The following is an 18552-nucleotide window of genomic DNA, read 5'->3' on the forward strand; positions in this document are numbered from 1 at the left end:
ATTTATAACATTGATCATTACAGGAAATATTATTACACGAGTTAATACAGTTTTAGAATAGTTTTGATCAAGTGCTAAGATACAATTAGATGTAAGATCATTATTGGTTAGTTATAATTACTTCTGCCAAGACTAGCCTGGATACAACCTAAGTTCCTCATATTAGCACCTCCCCGTGACACTTCCCCCTTCTTTCGAACGTTCTGTCCCATATTGAGTTATGCCTTGAGATGCCCCTTCAATCATTCTATACCCATATTTAGTTGTGCTTAGCATTTACTTTTAGAGAACAATGCCTAGTGCGTCACCTGCTGCCGGGTAGAGTTTCTTTCTGACTGCTCAGTAACATAAGGTACCTGTAAGACAATTGATCAAAAGCTAATCATACCCCTTAATCCATTCCCCCATTTACCTATCCCTCTACCCAAGTTTACCTTTCCCTTCATCAACTTGACTTGAAGAGGAAGTCTTTGTAGGAAATTGGATAAGGTAATTCACTGATAGTTTATAGATATGTAATCTGAACTGATGGGAAATTACAACTTTTAAATATCCTAAGTCTCTGTGATATTAGTCTAGATTTAAGAGAACTGTGTTTGCATGACTTCACTTGTGCCAACAGGTAGTGTATTGCATATAAATGTAGCTGTCTGATTGGTTTTATTACCCATTCTCTGTTCTTATGGCTAATCTACTTGGAGGATCATTTAATTTGAGCCGGGTGTCTGGTTGAGATAAAGATTATTTAATGCATGTCCAAAGCTGAATTTCATTACTTGCTCTGTGCTAACAAAATAAGAATGGTTAAATAGGTTCCATGTGAATTTTAAGTCATCCTTCAACAAGCTTTATGGTGGTTAATTACCCTATGCTCTACTATAAAATCAGTATATGGTTCTGCAATAAAATGTTAATTGTGTTGATTATTGTTTCTGCAGGTCAATAAAACATTACTTCCTGATGGATCAGGGAGATTTCTTTGTCCATTTCATGGACCTTACAGAAGAAGAGCTGAAAAAGTCAGTGGATGACATCATTCCCACCAGACTAGAAGCTCTTCTGGAGCTGGCACTGCGAATGAGCACGGCCAATACGGACCCATTTAAAGATGATTTAAAGGTATGTTGGGACAGAACTGATGAAACCTTTGTATTATAGAAAGAAACAGAAAAGTCAACAGCACAATACAGGCCCTTTGGCCCACAAAGCTGAGCCAAACATATCCTTACCTGAGAAATTACCTAGGTCTGCCCATAGCTCTCCATTTTTCTAAACCCTTCTATTTTCTCTGATAGAGAGCAATGTTCTCAAAAAACACGCAGGGTATGATTAATTGGTTGTCCGTCATATCTGATGATGATGGTGAAAGCTGTACAGGGGAGTTTTTAAAGTGGAAAAGCTGTTGCACTGTGGCGTTTCCACTCTTCCAACATCGGCAGTCCAGATCCAGTGGTACAAGTAAGGTATGGATCATGGAAATGTGGCAGTGAGATCAGAAATGGAGTGTAATACAGACTAGTGTGGGAGCTCGAATGCAAGATAAAAGTTTAAAGTAAAGGCAAGAGCATCAATGTACAAAGGATGTTTGCCCATAGATCTCTGAATGTGGCAACACAAGTAGATAAGGTGGTAAAGATAGCCTATTGTATATTTACCTTCATCGGTCAGGACAATAGGTAAAAAAGGTTTACAAGGTTAGGCAGCTTCATAAAATTTCAGTTAGGCCTGATTTGGAGTATGGCATCCATTAGTCTCATGAGACCATGGATCTGCGCCTGCAGAATCTTCTCCAGGGCGCAGGCCTGGGCAAGGTTGTATGGAAGACCGGCTGTTGCCCATGCAGCAAGTCTCCCTTCTCCAGGCCACTGATGTCCAAGGGAAGGGCAAGGGCCGATACAGCTTGGCACAAGTGTCGTCGCAGGAGTTGCCAGAACAAGGCTGAAGACAACGTCAGACTGCCTTAGGGACTCCAGCTCCAGATTTGTCCTCAGGGTTTACTCCTGAAGCCTTTCCCATGAGTGAGTATGGCCGCAAGGCAGCAGATATTTAAAATCAGAGTTTTCCCTCTCTTAGATGGACAGCCTTCCCAGGCTTACAAGCTCCATCTACCTGAATTTGGAGTATTGTGTGCAGTACTGGTTGCCAGTCTAAGAAAGATGAGGAAAAGTCTCACTAGGATGCTGCTTGAGCTTTGAGCTAGAAGAACTTGAACACATTAGGATTGTTTGCTCTGGGATGTCTGATAGAAGAACTGGCCATCCTAGGAGATGCAAGTGATCTGTTCCTGAAACTGTCCATAAGCCAACTTTTCCATCAAGTCAGAAAGATCTGTTCCTGTGAGTTTTGGTCTTGTATGATTGCTAATCTCCATGTGCTAGTTGATAGGTTCTTGATTAGTCAGGGTGTCAGAATTACAGGGAGAAGGCAGGAGAATGGGATTGAGAGGGATAAATCAGCCATGATGGAATGGCAGAGCAGACTTGATGGGCCAAATAGCCTAATTCTGCTCCTGTGAGTTTTGGTCTTATATGAATGTTTATCTTCACATGATTAATTGACTTTCAGGATAGCTTTTTGTAATCACTACTTTCCAAATCCCTGGGATTTGTATCCAGTATGTGGACTTCCTTATTAACAGTGTAAGGAGTTGTTTAAACATGTATTATAACCAACAAATAATACTCTTGAAATGTTAATCTTGAATATTTAGGTAAGAAATTCTACAACTTTACCACATGCAAGAGTTGGCTAATTTAGTGAAATCCTTCTATGAAATTAAAAAAAAATCCCTTTTATTTGGTCCACTATTGCTGACAGGCATGGTGACATTTCAATATAGCTATCCTTAATTGTTAGTTGAATGTACCAAATACAAATTAAAGTCTACATATTTTCTGTAGTAACCCATTGCTCTACAAACACCTGCAGTATTGGTATAGGGTTTCAACCTGAAACACTGACAATTCCTTCTCCCCACAGATACCTCTCACGCCTTAAGTACTTCCATCAGAATGTTGAAAGTTTAAAGGAGATATGCAAGGCAATTTTGTTTTTTTCAGCAAAATAGTTGGTCCCTGGAGCACCTTGCCAGGGATTGTGGCAAAAGTAGATATGATAGCAGTTTTTATTGTTTATAACTGACTCTAAATACTGAAAGTTAGGTTTCATAGGGAGTGACAACGTAATTTTGAAAACTATTTAAACAAGAGTCAAATAGAATTTGGTGATCAATTGCACATGAGATTCTGCAGAAGCTGGAAATCCAGAGTAATATTCCCAATAGGCTGGAGGAGCTTAGCAGGTCAGGCACCTTCTATGGAAATGAAAGATGAATCAACATTTTGGCCTGAGACACTGAGAACTCTTTATTGAGACAGGTGATCACTTTGTGGAGCATCTGGATGCAGTCTGCAGGAGTGACCCTAGCATCCCTGTTGCCTGCCACTTGAATTCCCCATTCCACTTCCACTCTGATCAGTCTTTTTGATGAGACCTGTTGTGAATGTGCATCATTGCCAAATATTTAATCATCTGTTGTCTTAAATGTATTAAAATTGTATTTGAATTTTATGTTGCTACATGGTTGTGTTATTTAGAATCCTAAATGATTCGCTGTTAGTCTTTTGTGTAATGATATCAGTTTGGACCTAGTAAATGAAACTTTTAATTTTGTAAATTTTATTCTTCAGATTAATCTTATGCCACATGACCTCATCACTCAGCTGCTGCGGGTTCTTGCTATTGAAACCAAACAAGAGAAGGCTATTATCAATGCAGACCCAACTGAGATTGCTCTGAGTGGCCTAGAAGCTTTCTCCTTTGATTATGTTGTGAAATGGCCTCTGTCATTGATTATAAATAGGTAAGTAACCTTGTCTAACTACACTGCAATGTGGAAAACTGTCAACAAACATGGCTAGGACACAAAACAGTTCTTGTTTGAGGAAGAGTTGATTTTCTTTTGTGCTAGTGGTTTATTAAAACTTGTTTCTGGAATTTCACTGTAGCCCCAGCAGAGGAACACGCACTTTCATTCATCACAAATGTCTGCCATGTTTAATTGCCCTTTAGAAACTGCTGGTGAGCCCACCTTTTTCAACACCTGTCTCTCTGGTGACACAAAACTAGGTGTTCCTGAAAATGGATTTACAAATATGGGGGTATACAACAGATTGAATAGGAATGTTGTTGTGGTGGCATACGTCGGTCTCGAGAGACCATGGATCTGCGCCTGGAGTTTCCAGGGCGCAGGCCTGGGCAGGGTTGTATGGGAGACCGGCAGTTGCCCAAGCTGCAGGCCTTCCCCTCTCCACGCCCCGATGTTGTCCAAGGGAAGGGCAGTAGGACCCATGCAACTTGGCACCGATGACATCACAGAGCAATGTGTTGTTAATTGCCTTGCTCAAGGACACAAACACGCTGCCTCAGCTGAGGCTCGAACCAGTGACCTTCAGGTTACTAGTCTGATGCCTTGCCCACTAGGCCACGCACAACAGGAGTGTTGTTAGGCACAATTTTTACAGTCTGTCTTCAGTTGTCATATTACTGGAAAAATTCTAGCATGAATAAAGTGGTGGTTGATCGGCAGGAGGCAGAGAGTGGGAATAAAGGGAGTCTTATCTGGTGATTAGTGGTGTTCCACAGGAGTTTGTGTTGGACCAGTTTTTTTTTTAACCTTGTATGTCAGTGATTTGGGTAATTAATTGATGGTTTTGATGCAAAGTTTGAAATTTTGAATTGAGTTTATTTCTTATATCCTTCACATACATGAGGAGTGAAAACCTTTACAACAATTTGCAGACAATATGAAAATAGGTGGAGGGCAGGTAGTTTTGAGGAAGTAGAGAGGCTACAGAAGGCCTTAGACAGATTAGGGGATTGGGCAAAGAAATGATAGATAGAATATAGTGTTAGGAAGTGTATGGCCTTGCACTTTGGTAAAAAAAAATTTTCTAAATGGAGAGAAAATACAAAAACTGAGTTGCAAAGGAACTTGGGAGTCCTTGTGCAGGATTCCCTAAAGGTTAATTTGCAGGTTGAGTCTGCGGTGAGGAGGCAAATGTGATGTTTTGCATTCATTTCAAGAGGACTAGGGTATAAGAGCAAGGATGTAATGTTGAAACTTTATAAAAGCACTATGAAGTCTCACTTGGAGTATTGTGAATAGGTTTGGGCCCCTTAGAAAGGATGTGCTGAAACTGGAGAGGGTTCAAAGGAAGTTCACAAAAATGACTCTTAAGATTGAATGGCTTGACATATGAAGAACATTTGTTGGTTTTGGACCTGTATTTACTAAAATTCGAATGGTGAAAGGCCTCGGTAAAGTGGATATGGAGAGAATGTTTCCAATGGTGGGAGAATCTAAGATCAGAGGACACAGCCTCAGAATAGAGGGACGTCCGTTTAGAACGAAGAAGAGGAGGTATTTCTTTAGCCAGAGAGTGGAGAATCTGTGAAATTCATTCCACAGGCAGCTGTGGAAGCCAAGTCTTTATGTATATTTAGGGCAGAGGTTGATAGATTCTTCATTGATAAGGGCATGAAGGCATGCAGGGAGAAGGCAGGAGATTGGGGCTGAGAAGGAAGTTGGATCAGCCATGATGAAAAAGCGGAGCAGACTCAATTGGCCAAGTGGCTTAATTCTGTTCCCTTGTCTTATGGTCTTGCTTGATTTCAGTTTGCAAGCACCATTTTCACAGTGGTGCAAACAAGTTCTAAATTCGATTGATCAAAATGCAAACTTCTGCAAAATTGCAAAGTTCTGCAAGCTTTTCTTTTGTTCTTCTTAACTGTAGTGGTAATCCATTTTCAATTATCACTCTCTGAAACAAATTGAATTTCTTGCACATTTAGTTTCTGGTTAATGGCAGAAATGTTGGCTAAAACAGATTTTTTGAGTAAAATGGTAGGGGGTGGGGGAAGGAGGCTAGATGGAAGGTTACAGGTGAAGCCTGGTGGGTGGGAAAGGTAAAGGGCTGGAGAAGAAGAAATCTGAAAGGAGAGGACAGTGCACTATGGGAGAAAGGGAAGGAGTAGTGACACCAGAGGGAAAAAAAGGAGGAGGGGGGACAGGGAGGAGAAAATTTTAAAAAGGGAAAAAATTTCCAGAAGGAAAAATCAATGTTCTTGCTATTATGATCATCATGAACAGTTTTTATTTTAAACTTAAACATCCAGCATTAGATGTGTACTATACAACTGAAGGAATAATTGACTTTATATAGTTCTAGAAAATAGAAAAGATTCTTGGGTTGGTGCATTCTTTTGGGCAGATTGTGCAGCAGGGATCCGCAGAAGCTTCTCACAATAAATTAAGTGGCCCGGCATACATGACATAAATGATGATATTTAGGGGGACGGACGGACGCACGCACGCACGCACGCACGCACACACGCACACACACACACCTGGAGGAACTCAGCAGGTCAGACAGCATCTATGGAGAGGCTGAGACCATTCACCATGCAGTCCTAATGAGAGGTCTCAGCCCAAAATCTCGACTGTTTATTCCTCTCCATAGATTACAAATACCTGGGGATACGGATTGACAATAAACTGGACTGGTCAAAGAACACTGAGGCTATCTACATAAAGGATCAGAGCCGTCTCTATTTCCTGAGGAGACAGAGATCCTTTTAACATCTGCCGGACGATGCTGAGGATGTCTACGAGTCTGTGGTGGCCAGTGCTATCATGTTTGCAGTTGTGTGCTGGGGCAGCAGGCTGAGGGTAGCAGACACCAACAGAATCAAGAAACTCATTCGTAAGGCCAGTGATGTTGTGGGGGTGGATCTGGACTCTGACGGTGGTGTCTAAAAAGAGGATGCTGTCCAAGTTACATGCCATCTTGGACAATGTCTCCCATCCACTCCATAATGTACTGGTTAGGCACAGGAGTACATATAACCAGAGACTCATTCCTCTGAGATTCAACACTGAGCGTCATAGGAAGTCATTCCTGCCTGTGGCCATCAAAATTTACAACTCCTCCCTTGGAGTGTCAGACACCCTGAGGCAATAGGCTGGTCCTGGACTAATTTCCACTTGGCATTATTATTTAATTATTTATGGTTTTATATTGCTATATTTCTACACTATTCGTGGTTGGTGCGACTGTAACAAAACCCAATTTCCCTCGGGATCAATAAAGTATGTCTGTCTGTCTGTCTACCTGACTGCTGAGTTCCCCCAGTATTCTGTGTGTGTTATTCTGAATTTCCAGCATTCTGCAAAATCTCTTGTATTTGTGATTTTCAATATTCATCTGCTTTTTGGAGTTTTCTACTCTTTGTGAGAGACGTTAAATATAAATTTGAATGACAACAGGAAATTGATTGTGTTGCTTATGTTAGCCAATGGGTTTACTTACAGCAATTTGAGTGTTTGAGGAAATAAAGGTATTCATATCTGGTCAGTAGATTTAAAGGATTCTGGTCGTGAAGTAAGATACAGGCTAGTTAGAAAGTTCTCATGCCAATGGTAATTAGACTTTTATTAACATTCTAATTACTTTCTGAACAGCTATGACATCAGTGGAAAAGATTCACAGATTGTAGTCAGAATTTTCTTTTGACCACAGCTGAATTTTCTTTTGTGATATTTCAGCTTTCTGACTGATTTATAGGCAGGGTCTGTCACCCAACTCAGTGAAACTTGTATGTCAGTAATCTTCCATTTGGCAGGAAATTCACTTGGTTGACATTCAGTAGAAATAAAGGCCATGAAGTGTACCTGGGAAACTTGACAGTAAATGCTTACTTACCTGGAATTGAATCTCTTATTCAATAAAACTCCCATGCATGTATTTCAGATTTTTATTTCATAGGATTTTAGATTTTTTTAATATTTAAAAATGGTTTGATTACCTTAACAACGTTAATGTTGAATTTACAGCATTACTAAAAGTGGACCAATCACAACAGGGATTAGAAAACTAGAAATAGGGAATGCTGGTACCATTCCTTCCTTGATATTTTTGAAATATTCAATTACTTTAAAGCTTATAGTAGTTTTGGACTTTGGACTTGGACTTGGACATAGTTTCTTGTCAGAATCAGAGAGGCACTGTGTTCTCTTAATATTTTAAAAGTATCTAAGCTATCAAATCGAAGTAATGAATCTACTTTAATGAAACATCATTGTTCAATTGTAACCGTTAACAAGTTTTCTGGTCCAAGCTGACCTTGTGTTTTGTACATGGGGCTCTGCTGATTGGCTTGTGGAGGACAAACTAATGAATGAAGAATGTGGCATGGCATAATGTGATAGCTCTGCATTCTTTGAATTCAGTTGAGCCCATATCTTCAGATCTTCTCTCATCTATGATCTATATTTATAGCAGTACTGAATGCAGACTCTTCCCCCCAACCCCCGTCTTCTTGTTCTGGCTGCTGCTTCCCCATTCCTTTCCAATCCTGATGAAGGGCTTCAGCCCAAAATGTTGCTGCTTATTCCTCTCCATTAATGCTGCCTGACCTGCTGAGTTCCTCCAGCATATGATGTGTGTTACTGTATATTTACACTGTTGACTTTATCATTGTCCTATTTCTGCTCTGATGAAACATCTAAAGAAAACACATAGAAGTTGCAGTGGCATTAGTATGGTAACAGTGATCTATATATATAGTTTTTAATAGGCTTACACTTCTTAGCTTCAAATTCTGATTCCAGAAGTTGAAGAGTTGTTTGATTGTTATCATCCCAAATTACTATCTCCATTTTGAATTAAAAGATTTTTTAAAGTGTGGCAAATGCTAGACAGAATGAATAAAAGTAACTAAACTATTTTTTGACACTGGATTCAGCCAGGTTGTGTATTTTGTTTGGAATGTAAGCTACTGCAAAGTGAGAATATACATTTGTAACACAGTGCAGTAGACATGCTGTAAACCTACGCAAAGGAGGCATTATGTAATTGCTACGAATGTTGCCAATAAAGATCTTGTTTCAAGTTCTCGAGTTACATTTCTGTGAGCTCACCATTCATTTATGTTTTTCTCAATAGGAAAGCTTTGACCAGGTATCAAATGCTCTTCAGACATATGTTTTACTGTAAACACGTGGACCGGCTGCTGTGCAACGTGTGGATCAGTAATAAGGCGGCAAAACAGTATTCATTACGCTCTGCTAAATGGTAAGAAGCATTATTTCAGACAATGTTTGCACTGTATTTAAGAAATCTATCAGGTTTTCTCAGCAACCATTGCTTTTATAGTGCTGTTTGGATCAGTGTATTTCGAGAGTTATGAACCTCTCTCAGTGTTTGCCAGTCAGATCATTTTGAATTTCCTGTTGAGTCTGTTTTCTGTCAGTACAACTTTATAAATATTAGGTTTCACTAGGTACATTTAATGTTAGAGAAATGTATACAATATACATCCTGAAATTCTTTTTCTTTGTAAACATCCACAAAAACAGAGGAGTACACCCAAGAATGAATGACAGTTAAAAGTTAGAACACTAAAGCCACCCCCATGCACAAGCGGCAGCAAGGCAACAATCCCCCCCCCCCCCCAATGCCAGCAGAAAAGCATCAGCGCCCTCCACCAAGCACTCAAGTGTGCTCCTTAAGAGAGCTGAGCATCATTTGAATTCAGTAGACCTGCTTTTTTGTGTAAAAGTGCAAAATTAAGACAATAAGACTCAATGGCCATTCAACCCATTGAGTCTGCAATGTCATTCCATCATGGCTGATTTATTATCCCCCCCCCTCAGCCCCATTCTCTTGTCTTCTTCCCATAACCTTTAAGTTGAGATTGATAGGTTTTGATTAGTGAAGGCGTCAAAATATACTCAGTGATTTGGCCTACACAGCCATCTGTGGCAATGAATTCCACAAATTCACCATCATTTGGCTAAAGAATCTCCTCCTCATCTCTGTTCTAAGTGGGTGTCCCTCTATCCTGAGGCTGTACCCGCAGGTCCTAGACTTCCCCCACTATAGGATACATCCTCCCCACATCCACTCTATGTAGGCCTTTCAATATTCAACAGGTTACCATGAGATTCCCACTCACTCTTCTCAACTCCAGTAAGTACAGACCCAGACCCATCAAACACTCCTCACATGTTAATCCTTTCATTCCCTGTATCATTCTAGTGAGCCTCTTCTGGACCCACTAAAGTTACACTACTGGTTCAGTCTACTGAGTAGTGACTCTGTGGCAAAACTCCTTTAAAGTATATCTATAATCTGCAGAATAATTGTTTTGACTATTTATGAATGGGTGAGATTATAGAAAGCATTACTATCAATATGTAAATTCCGTATGAGTTGTCTACTGTTTGTCATAATTATGTGAACTGAGTATTTTTGAATAATGTGTAGCTAATTGAAACCAAACTTAGAAATGTAGTACCTGCTTGAAAGTACAAGAGATTCAGTTAATGCTGGAAATCCAGAGTGAAACATACAAAATGCTGGAGAAACTCAGCCAGTCAGGCAGCATCTATGGAGAGAAATAAAGAGTCGAGGTTTTGGGTGTCAACTGAAAGTATTGCTTGTGTGTATTACAATTCTCAATCACAAGATTGAGAATCTTGCAATTTTCAATGCTGTATTTAATGTTATCTGTGTGCAATGTCAGGAATGGTTCAAAATTCATAAGGCATAAGGCACATGCTCTGGAATTTTCCGTGTTAATGTGATTATTTTGAATGCTTTCAATATAATTTAATCTTTTGAAATGTAGAAGACTGCCATTGCCTTTAATACTAAACATTTGAAATTTCATCAAAATGTAGGAATATATACAGTGGCATGCAAAAGTTTGGACACCACTGGTCTAAATTTCTGTTACTGTGAACAGTTAAGTGAGTAGAAGATAAACTAATCTCCAAAAGTCATAAAGTTAAAGATAAAACATTTTTTTTCAACATTTTAAGCAAGATTAGTGTATTATTTTTGTTTTGTACAATTTTAGAGTGGGGGGGGAAGAAAGGAGCACCATGCAAAAGTTTGGGCACTGGGCACCCCAAGAGATTTGAGCTCTCAGATAACTTTTACCAAGGTGTTGGACCTTAATTAGCTGTTAGGGTTATGTCTTGTTCACAGTCATCATTAGGAAAGGCCAGGTGATGCAAATTTCAAAGCTTTATAAATACCCTGACTCCTCAAACCTTGTCCCAACCATTAGCAGCCACAGGTTCTTCTAAGCAGCTGCTTAGCACTCTGAAAATTAAAATAAATGATGCCCACTAACTAGGAGAAGGCTATAAGAAGATAGCAAAGCATTTTCAGGTAGCTGTTTCCTCAGTTTGTAATGTAATTAAGAAATGGCAGTTAACAGGAACAGTGGAAGTCAAGTTGAGGTCTGGAAGACCAAGAAAACTTTCCGAGAGAACTGCTCATAGGATTGCTAGAAAGGCAAATCAAAACCCCCATTTGACTGCAAAAGACCTTCAGTAAGATTTAGCTGACAATGGAGTGGTGGTGCACTGTTCTACTGTGCAGCGACACCTGCACAAATATGACCTTCATGGAAGAGTCTTCAGAAGAAAACCTTTCCTGCATCCTTACCACAAAATTCAACGTCAGAGGTTTGCAAAGGAACTTCTAAACAAGCCTGATGCATTTTGGAAACAAGTCATGTGGACTGATGAAGTTACAATTGAACTTTTTGGCCGCAATGAGCAAAGGTATGCTTGGAGAAAAAAAGGTGCAGAATTTTATGAGAAGAACACCTCTCCAACTGTTAAGCACAGTGGTGAATCGATCATGCTTTGGGCTTGTGTTGCAGCCAGTGGCACAGGGAACATTTCACTGGTAGAGGGAAGAATGAATTCAATTAAATACCAGCAAATTCTGGAAGCAAACATCACACAGTCTGAAAAAAAAAGCTGAAGATGAAAAGAGGATGGCTTCTACAACAGGATAATGATCCTAAACACACCTCAAAATCCCCAATGGGCTACCTCAAGAGGTGCAAGTTGAAGGTTTTGCCATGGCCCTCACAGTCCCCTGACCAAAACATCATCGAAAATCTGTGAATAGACCTCAAAAGAGCAGTGCATGCAAGATGGCCCAAGAATCTCAGAGAACTAGAAGCCTTTTGCAAAGAAGAATGGGTGAAAATCCCCCAAACAAGAATTGAAAGACTCTTAGCTGGCTACAGAAAGTGTTTACAAGCTGTGATACTTGCCAAAGAGTGTGTTACTAAGTACTGATCATGCAGGGTGCCCAACCTTTTACTTCAGGCACTTTTCCTTTTTTTGTTATTTTGAAACTGTAAAAGATGGAAATAAAAAAAGTAATCTTGCTTAAAATGTTAAAGAAATGTGTCATCTTTAACTTTATGACTTTTGGAAATCAGGTCATCTTTTACTCGCTTAGCTATTCACAGTAACAGAAATTTTGACCAGGGGTGCCCAAACTTTTGCATGTAAAATTATTTACTCCTCACTGTAAGTTATTGCCAGTTATTCAGAGCTCTAAAGAATGTCAAACTTAATATGTAAAATATGTTTCTTAAAGCTCTGAAACCTTTGATAACTGGACTTGCATTGAGCATTTATGTAAAAAAAAAATGTGAATTCTGAAATTATATCAATACTAGCATCTGCATTCTTTTGCGTACCCATTAACTTGAATATCTTTCTTTGTTTGGTACTTGAACAATCGGCTTCCCTTTCCAAAACAGCAGCTCTCTCTTTTGGATATTAACCTGACCAAGCTCCTGCCAGGAGAGTTGAGGTTTTTCAGGAGGGTGGGTCATTCCCACCAGTTGCAAGTTTCCTGCCAGGTGTTGAGGGTCAAGATATGTTGCTACCCGCTGGGGCATAGGCTTCAGATCCAGGTGGAAGCGGGACCATTGAGGCCAGGTTCTTTGTTGGTTGTCCATCATGTACGCCAATGACACAGAACTTGTGTGGAAGAATTCTTAAAGTGGAAAAGCTGTTCCACTCCTTGACCTAAAGTCCAGGTGCAGTGGTAGAAACAAGTGTTGCAAAATGCAGTCCTCTGTGTTTGCAGTGGATGACCATGACATCCTGTGTGCCTTGTCATACCCTTCGCTCTCCACAGAGCATTACAGTACTACCTTCCTGGCTGTTGGATCTCATTGTAGATCTCATTCAACCAGTTCACCACAGCTGACTTTCAGTGCTGAGACAGGCGTGTCCCTATCTCACTGGGGTATGAGGCCATCAGCTACTCTCACCTGGTTTAGCCTGCTTGTCAAAGCAGTGTTCCAGCTTTGGCCCTGTTGCATGCAAACTGCTACTGGGAGCCACGGGTGAACGCTGAGTGTCCGGTGGGGACCAAAGGCAAGCCAGCTGTCCTGGAACGGACATGACAAGCTCCTTCACCAGAGGAACTACCCCTCCCTGGGCTCCCCATGCACCATGCACTTGGTTGATATAAATTGTTTACAAACACTTGTAAACATGCACTTGTTTACAAACTTCTTAGATTCTGGACAACCATTATGATGAAGAAAAATGGTAAGAAAAACATTTTAATTTCAGATACATAAATCTTGCAAGGTTACAATGAGAAAATTATGATGGGGAGAAAAAACTTTTTAACCTATCTCTGTCTGCACTTAACCTACGGGTTTTATTTCCAGGATTTTAGATGTTCGGATACCAGAATTCACTGTAATGTTTGCTTTATCCTTTTTTTAGGTTTGCTGCTGCCTTCACCTTGAGACAGCGAATGCTGAATTTTGTGCAGAACATTCAGTATTATATGATGTTTGAGGTTATGGAGCCAAACTGGCACATAATGGAAAATAATTTAAAATCGGTAAGCAGTGAAAAACTTGAAGTTAGCTGGATAATGATTTTTCAGAAATTTCCCTCTTGCCTAGTACTTTGTTCTAACTATTCCAATATAAAATATTACAACCTGATTTAATGTCTCCTGCGCTCTTGATGCTGTGCAACTTTTTACTAGAACAATGTGGAAAAAATTATCTCAGCATTTTTTCCCAGTTACAATCATGAGCTAAATTACATTAGGAAATATAAATTAACTGCTGTTGAAAACATTATAGTTTTAATGAGTATTGTGAATGTTTTGTTTTTTTCCCCTTACTAACTACCCTCACGTAAATCTTTTGGCAATAATGGAAAAATACTCGGGAATCATAACTCAAATGTGGAAGACATTACTGCAGAGACAGATAATTAAACCAAAATGTACACTAGTGATATTTTTATCATGTAATATGGTAGTTATTAAGACATTTAAGTACAAGATTTCAGTTATTTATATTCATTAATAGTGTGCACTCTGGAAGTATTTAGAGGAAAGGTTTATCATTAATGTTTTCACTTTAAATGCAATGATCTCTGATTGTGGTAATGTTCATTTAAGCTCTTATCATTTTGTCTGTTTCACTAAGTTAAACTCGGATAGCATGAGCTCTTGTGTGCGGCTTTGCTTTCTGCAGTTGAGGATGAGTGTTCTTGGTAGTTGCAGTATTGATTCACTGAACGGATTTTGAGAAATTGAGAACAAAAGTTTTGAAGAATGAGAGGTGAACTCTTTGAGACTTGTTTGATTCTGAAAAGATTGGCAGGGATGTTGAATGGTTGGAGTGCCTAGCATTAGGCAATGTGGTGACCAGATAAGAGCCATTTAGAGGGCAAGGTAGTTTAAGCAGAACACTGAAAATGTTAAACACAAATCCAGAGCAACACACACAAAATGCTGCAAGTCAGTTAGTATCTATGGAAATTAATAGACAGTCAATATTTCAGGCTGAGAATCTTCATCTGATGAAGGGTTTTGATCTGAAATATCAATGATGAAATGTTGGCCTATGAATGTAGTTCTTTAACAGAATGCCATGGGTGTATAGCTAAGTGTATTTAAAACAATTGTCACAAAGCAAATTGAGAAATATGGAGGTCAGATGGGAATGTGTATCAGTCAATATTTTTGTACATCATGGAGCAGGTTACAGAGAGAGCTCACTGCTGTATCTGCTTCTATTACTGTGGAACAGTTTGGGAGAAAGATACCATGGCTACTTTTAAGGAGTTCACTCATCAATCAAAAGCCAAATTCAATGAACACTTTTTAAAATATTAATCCAATGTACTGAAAGCTCTGCCCAGGGGGAAAAGTAGGACTTCAAAAGTAGGCAGAGGTAAGTGTGGTGTGTGGGTAACACCCTTCCAGGTGTGGTGGTAGAGTCAGGTACATTAGGGGCATTTAATGAACTCCTATCTTGGCACATGGATGAAAGAAAAATGGAGGGGAATGTGTGAGGGAAAGGTTAGGTTGAACTTGGAGAAGGATAAATTTGTCGGCACAACATCAAGGGCCGCAGGGCCTGTACTGTGCTGTAGTGTTCTGTGATCTAGTGTTCAGGTGCTTAAATTGTGCCCAGAACACAGTTTCTATAAGGCAGTATGTGTTCTGAGATGTTTGTACTTTGGAAAGATTTTGGAACTTTATTTTCTTTAACTGAAAAAGTATTAATCCAATAATAGGAGCACAGAAAGCAGCATTAAGAGCCAAAATGGTGCCATAGCAAGCATGTAGTGTAGATCGAGAGTCAGAATGGTGTCTGATCCTGCGTACAGTGTACATCGAGAGTCAGAATGGTGTCTGATCCTGCGTACATTACACATTCTGGGTCATAATGGTGTCTGATCCAGCGTACAGTGTACATTGAGAGTCAGAATGGGGTCTGAACCTGCATACAGTGTACATCGAGAGACAGAATGGTGTCTGATCCTGTGTACAGTGTACATCGAGAGTCAGAATGGTGTCAGAATGTGTGTACAGTATACATCGAGAGTCAGAATGGTGTCAGAACCTAAATACAGTGTACATCGAGAGTCAGAATGGGGTTGGACCCTGTGTACAGTGTACATCGAGAATCAGAATGGTGTCTGATCCTGCGTACGGTGTACATCGAGAGTCAGAATGGTGTCTGATCCTGCGTACATTACACATTCTGGGTCATAATGGTGTCTGATCCAGCGTACAGTGTACATTGAGAGTCAGAATGGGGTCTGAACCTGCATACAGTGTACATCGAGAGACAGAATGGTGTCTGATCCTGTGTACAGTGTACATCGAGAGTCAGAATGGTGTCAGAATGTGTGTACAGTATACATCGAGAGTCAGAATGGTGTCAGAACCTAAATACAGTGTACATCGAGAGTCAGAATGGGGTTGGACCCTGTGTACAGTGTACATCGAGAATCAGAATGGTGTCTGATCCTGTGTACAGTGCACATTGAGGGTCAGAATGGTGTCTGATCCTGCGTACAGTGTACATAGAGAGTCAGAATGGTGTCTGATCCTGCATACGGTGTACATTGAGAGTCTGAATGGTGTCTGATCCTGCGTACAGTGTACATCGAGAGTCAGAATGGTGTCAGACCCTGTGTACAGTGTACATCGAGAGTCAAAATGGTGTCTGATCCTGCGTGCAGTGTACATCGAGAGTCAGAATGGTGTCTGATCCTGTATACAGTGTACATCGAGAGTCAGTATGCTGTCAGAACATGTGTACAGTGTACATCGATAGTCAGAATGGTGTCTGATCCTGCGTGCAGTGTACATTGAGAGTCAGAATGGTGTCAGAACGTGTGTACAGTGTACATCGAGAGTCAGAATGGTGTCTGATCCTGCGTACATTACACATTCTGGGTCATAATGGTGTCTGATCCAGCGTACAGTGTACATCGAGAGTCAGAATGGTGTCTGATACTGTGTACAGTGTACATCGAGAGTCAAAATGGGGTCAGAACCTGTATACAGTGTTCATCGCGAGTCAGAATGGGATCTGATCCTGCGTACAGTGTACATCGAGTGTCAGAATGGGGTCTGAACCTGCATACAGTGTACATCGAGAGTCAGAATGGTGTCAGAACGTGTGTGCAGAGAACATCGAGAGTCAGAATGGTGTCAGAACCTAAATACAGTGTACATCGAGAGTCAGAATGGTGTCTGATACTGCGTACAGTGTACATCGAGAGTCAGAATGTGGTTGGACCCTGTGTACCGTGTACATCAAGAATCAGAATGGTGTCTGATCCTGTGTACAGTGTACTTTGTGAGTCAGAATGCTGTCAGAACCTGCATACAGTGTACATCGAGAGTCGGAATAGTGTCTGATCCTGCGTATCGTGGACATTGAGAGTCAGAATGGTGTCTGATCCTGCGTACGGTGTACATTGAGAGTCTAAATGGTGTCTGATCCTGCGTACAGTGTACATCGAGAGTCAGAATGGTGTCTGATCCTGCATACAGTATACATCGAGAGTCAAAATGGTGTCAGAAACTGCGTACAGTGTACATCGAGAGTCAGAATGTTGTCTGATCCTGCGTACATTACACATTCTGGGTCATAATGGTGTCTGATCCAGCGTACAGTGTACATTGAGAGTCAGAATGGTGTCTGATCCTGCATAAAGTGTACATCGGGAGTCAAAATGGTGTCAGACCCTGTGAACAGTGTACATCGAGAGTCAGAATGGTGTCTGATCCTGCGTATAGTGTACATCAAGAGTCAGAATGGTCCAAGATCCTGTGTACAGTGTACTTCGAGTCAGAATGGTTTCTGATGCTGTGCAACAGTGTACTTTGAGAGTCAGAATGGTCCAAGATCCTGTGTACAGTATACATCGACAGTCGGAATGGTGTCTGATGCTGCGTACAGTGTACATCGAGAGTCAGAATGGTCCAAGATCCTGTGTACAGTGCACATCGAGAGTCAGAATGGTATCTGATCCTGTGTACAGTGTACATCGAGAGTCAGAATGGTGTCTGATCATGTGTACAGTGTACATCGAGAGTCAGAATGGTGTCTGATCCTGTGTACAGTGTACATCGAGAGTCAGAATGGTGTCTGATCCTGTGCAACAGTGTACATTGAGAGTCAGAATGGTCCAAGATCCTGCGTACAGTGTACATCGAGAGTCAGAATGGTCCAAGATCCTGTGTACAGTGCACATCGAGAGTCAGAATGGGGTTGGACCCTGTGTACAGTGCACATTGAGGGTCAGAATGGTGTCTGATCCTGCGTACAGTGTACATCGAGAGTCAGAATGGTGTCTGATCCTGTGCAACAGTGTACATTGAGAGTCAGAATGGTCCAAGATCCTGCGTACAGTGCACATCGAGAGTCAGAATGGGGTTGGACCCTGTGTACAGTGCACATTGAGGGTCAGAATGGTGTCTGATCCTGCGTACAGTGTACATAGAGAGTCAGAATGGTGTCTGATCCTGCATACGGTGTACATTGAGAGTCTGAATGGTGTCTGATCCTGCGTACAGTGTACATCGAGAGTCAGAATGGTGTCAGACCCTGTGTACAGTGTACATCGAGAGTCAAAATGGTGTCTGATCCTGCGTGCAGTGTACATCGAGAGTCAGAATGGTGTCTGATCCTGTATACAGTGTACATCGAGAGTCAGTATGCTGTCAGAACATGCGTACAGTGTACATCGATAGTCAGAATGGTGTCTGATCCTGCGTGCAGTGTACATTGAGAGTCAGAATGGTGTCTGATCCTGTATACAGTGTTCATCGAGAGTCAGAATGCTGCCAGGACATGCGTACAGTGTACATCGATAGTCAGAATGGT

General features: G+C 40.7%; 1 protein-coding gene across 4 annotated transcripts in view; it reads left to right on the forward strand.

The window, feature by feature from the left end:
* The window catches only part of tubgcp2 (tubulin gamma complex component 2), a 64455-nt gene that overhangs the window by 22943 nt on the left and 22960 nt on the right, over positions 1–18552 (forward strand). For all 4 annotated transcript variants that reach the window (XM_059946816.1, XM_059946819.1, XM_059946817.1 and 1 more), the window contains exons 11-14: positions 939–1119; positions 3690–3862; positions 9006–9134; positions 13625–13745. In XM_059946816.1, the coding sequence (XP_059802799.1) occupies positions 939–1119; positions 3690–3862; positions 9006–9134; positions 13625–13745 (604 nt within the window). The remainder of the gene's footprint in view (positions 1–938; positions 1120–3689; positions 3863–9005; positions 9135–13624; positions 13746–18552) is intronic.

The sequence above is a fragment of the Hypanus sabinus genome, chromosome 21 (assembly GCF_030144855.1).
Source record: "Hypanus sabinus isolate sHypSab1 chromosome 21, sHypSab1.hap1, whole genome shotgun sequence".
Lineage (NCBI taxonomy): Eukaryota > Metazoa > Chordata > Chondrichthyes > Myliobatiformes > Dasyatidae > Hypanus > Hypanus sabinus.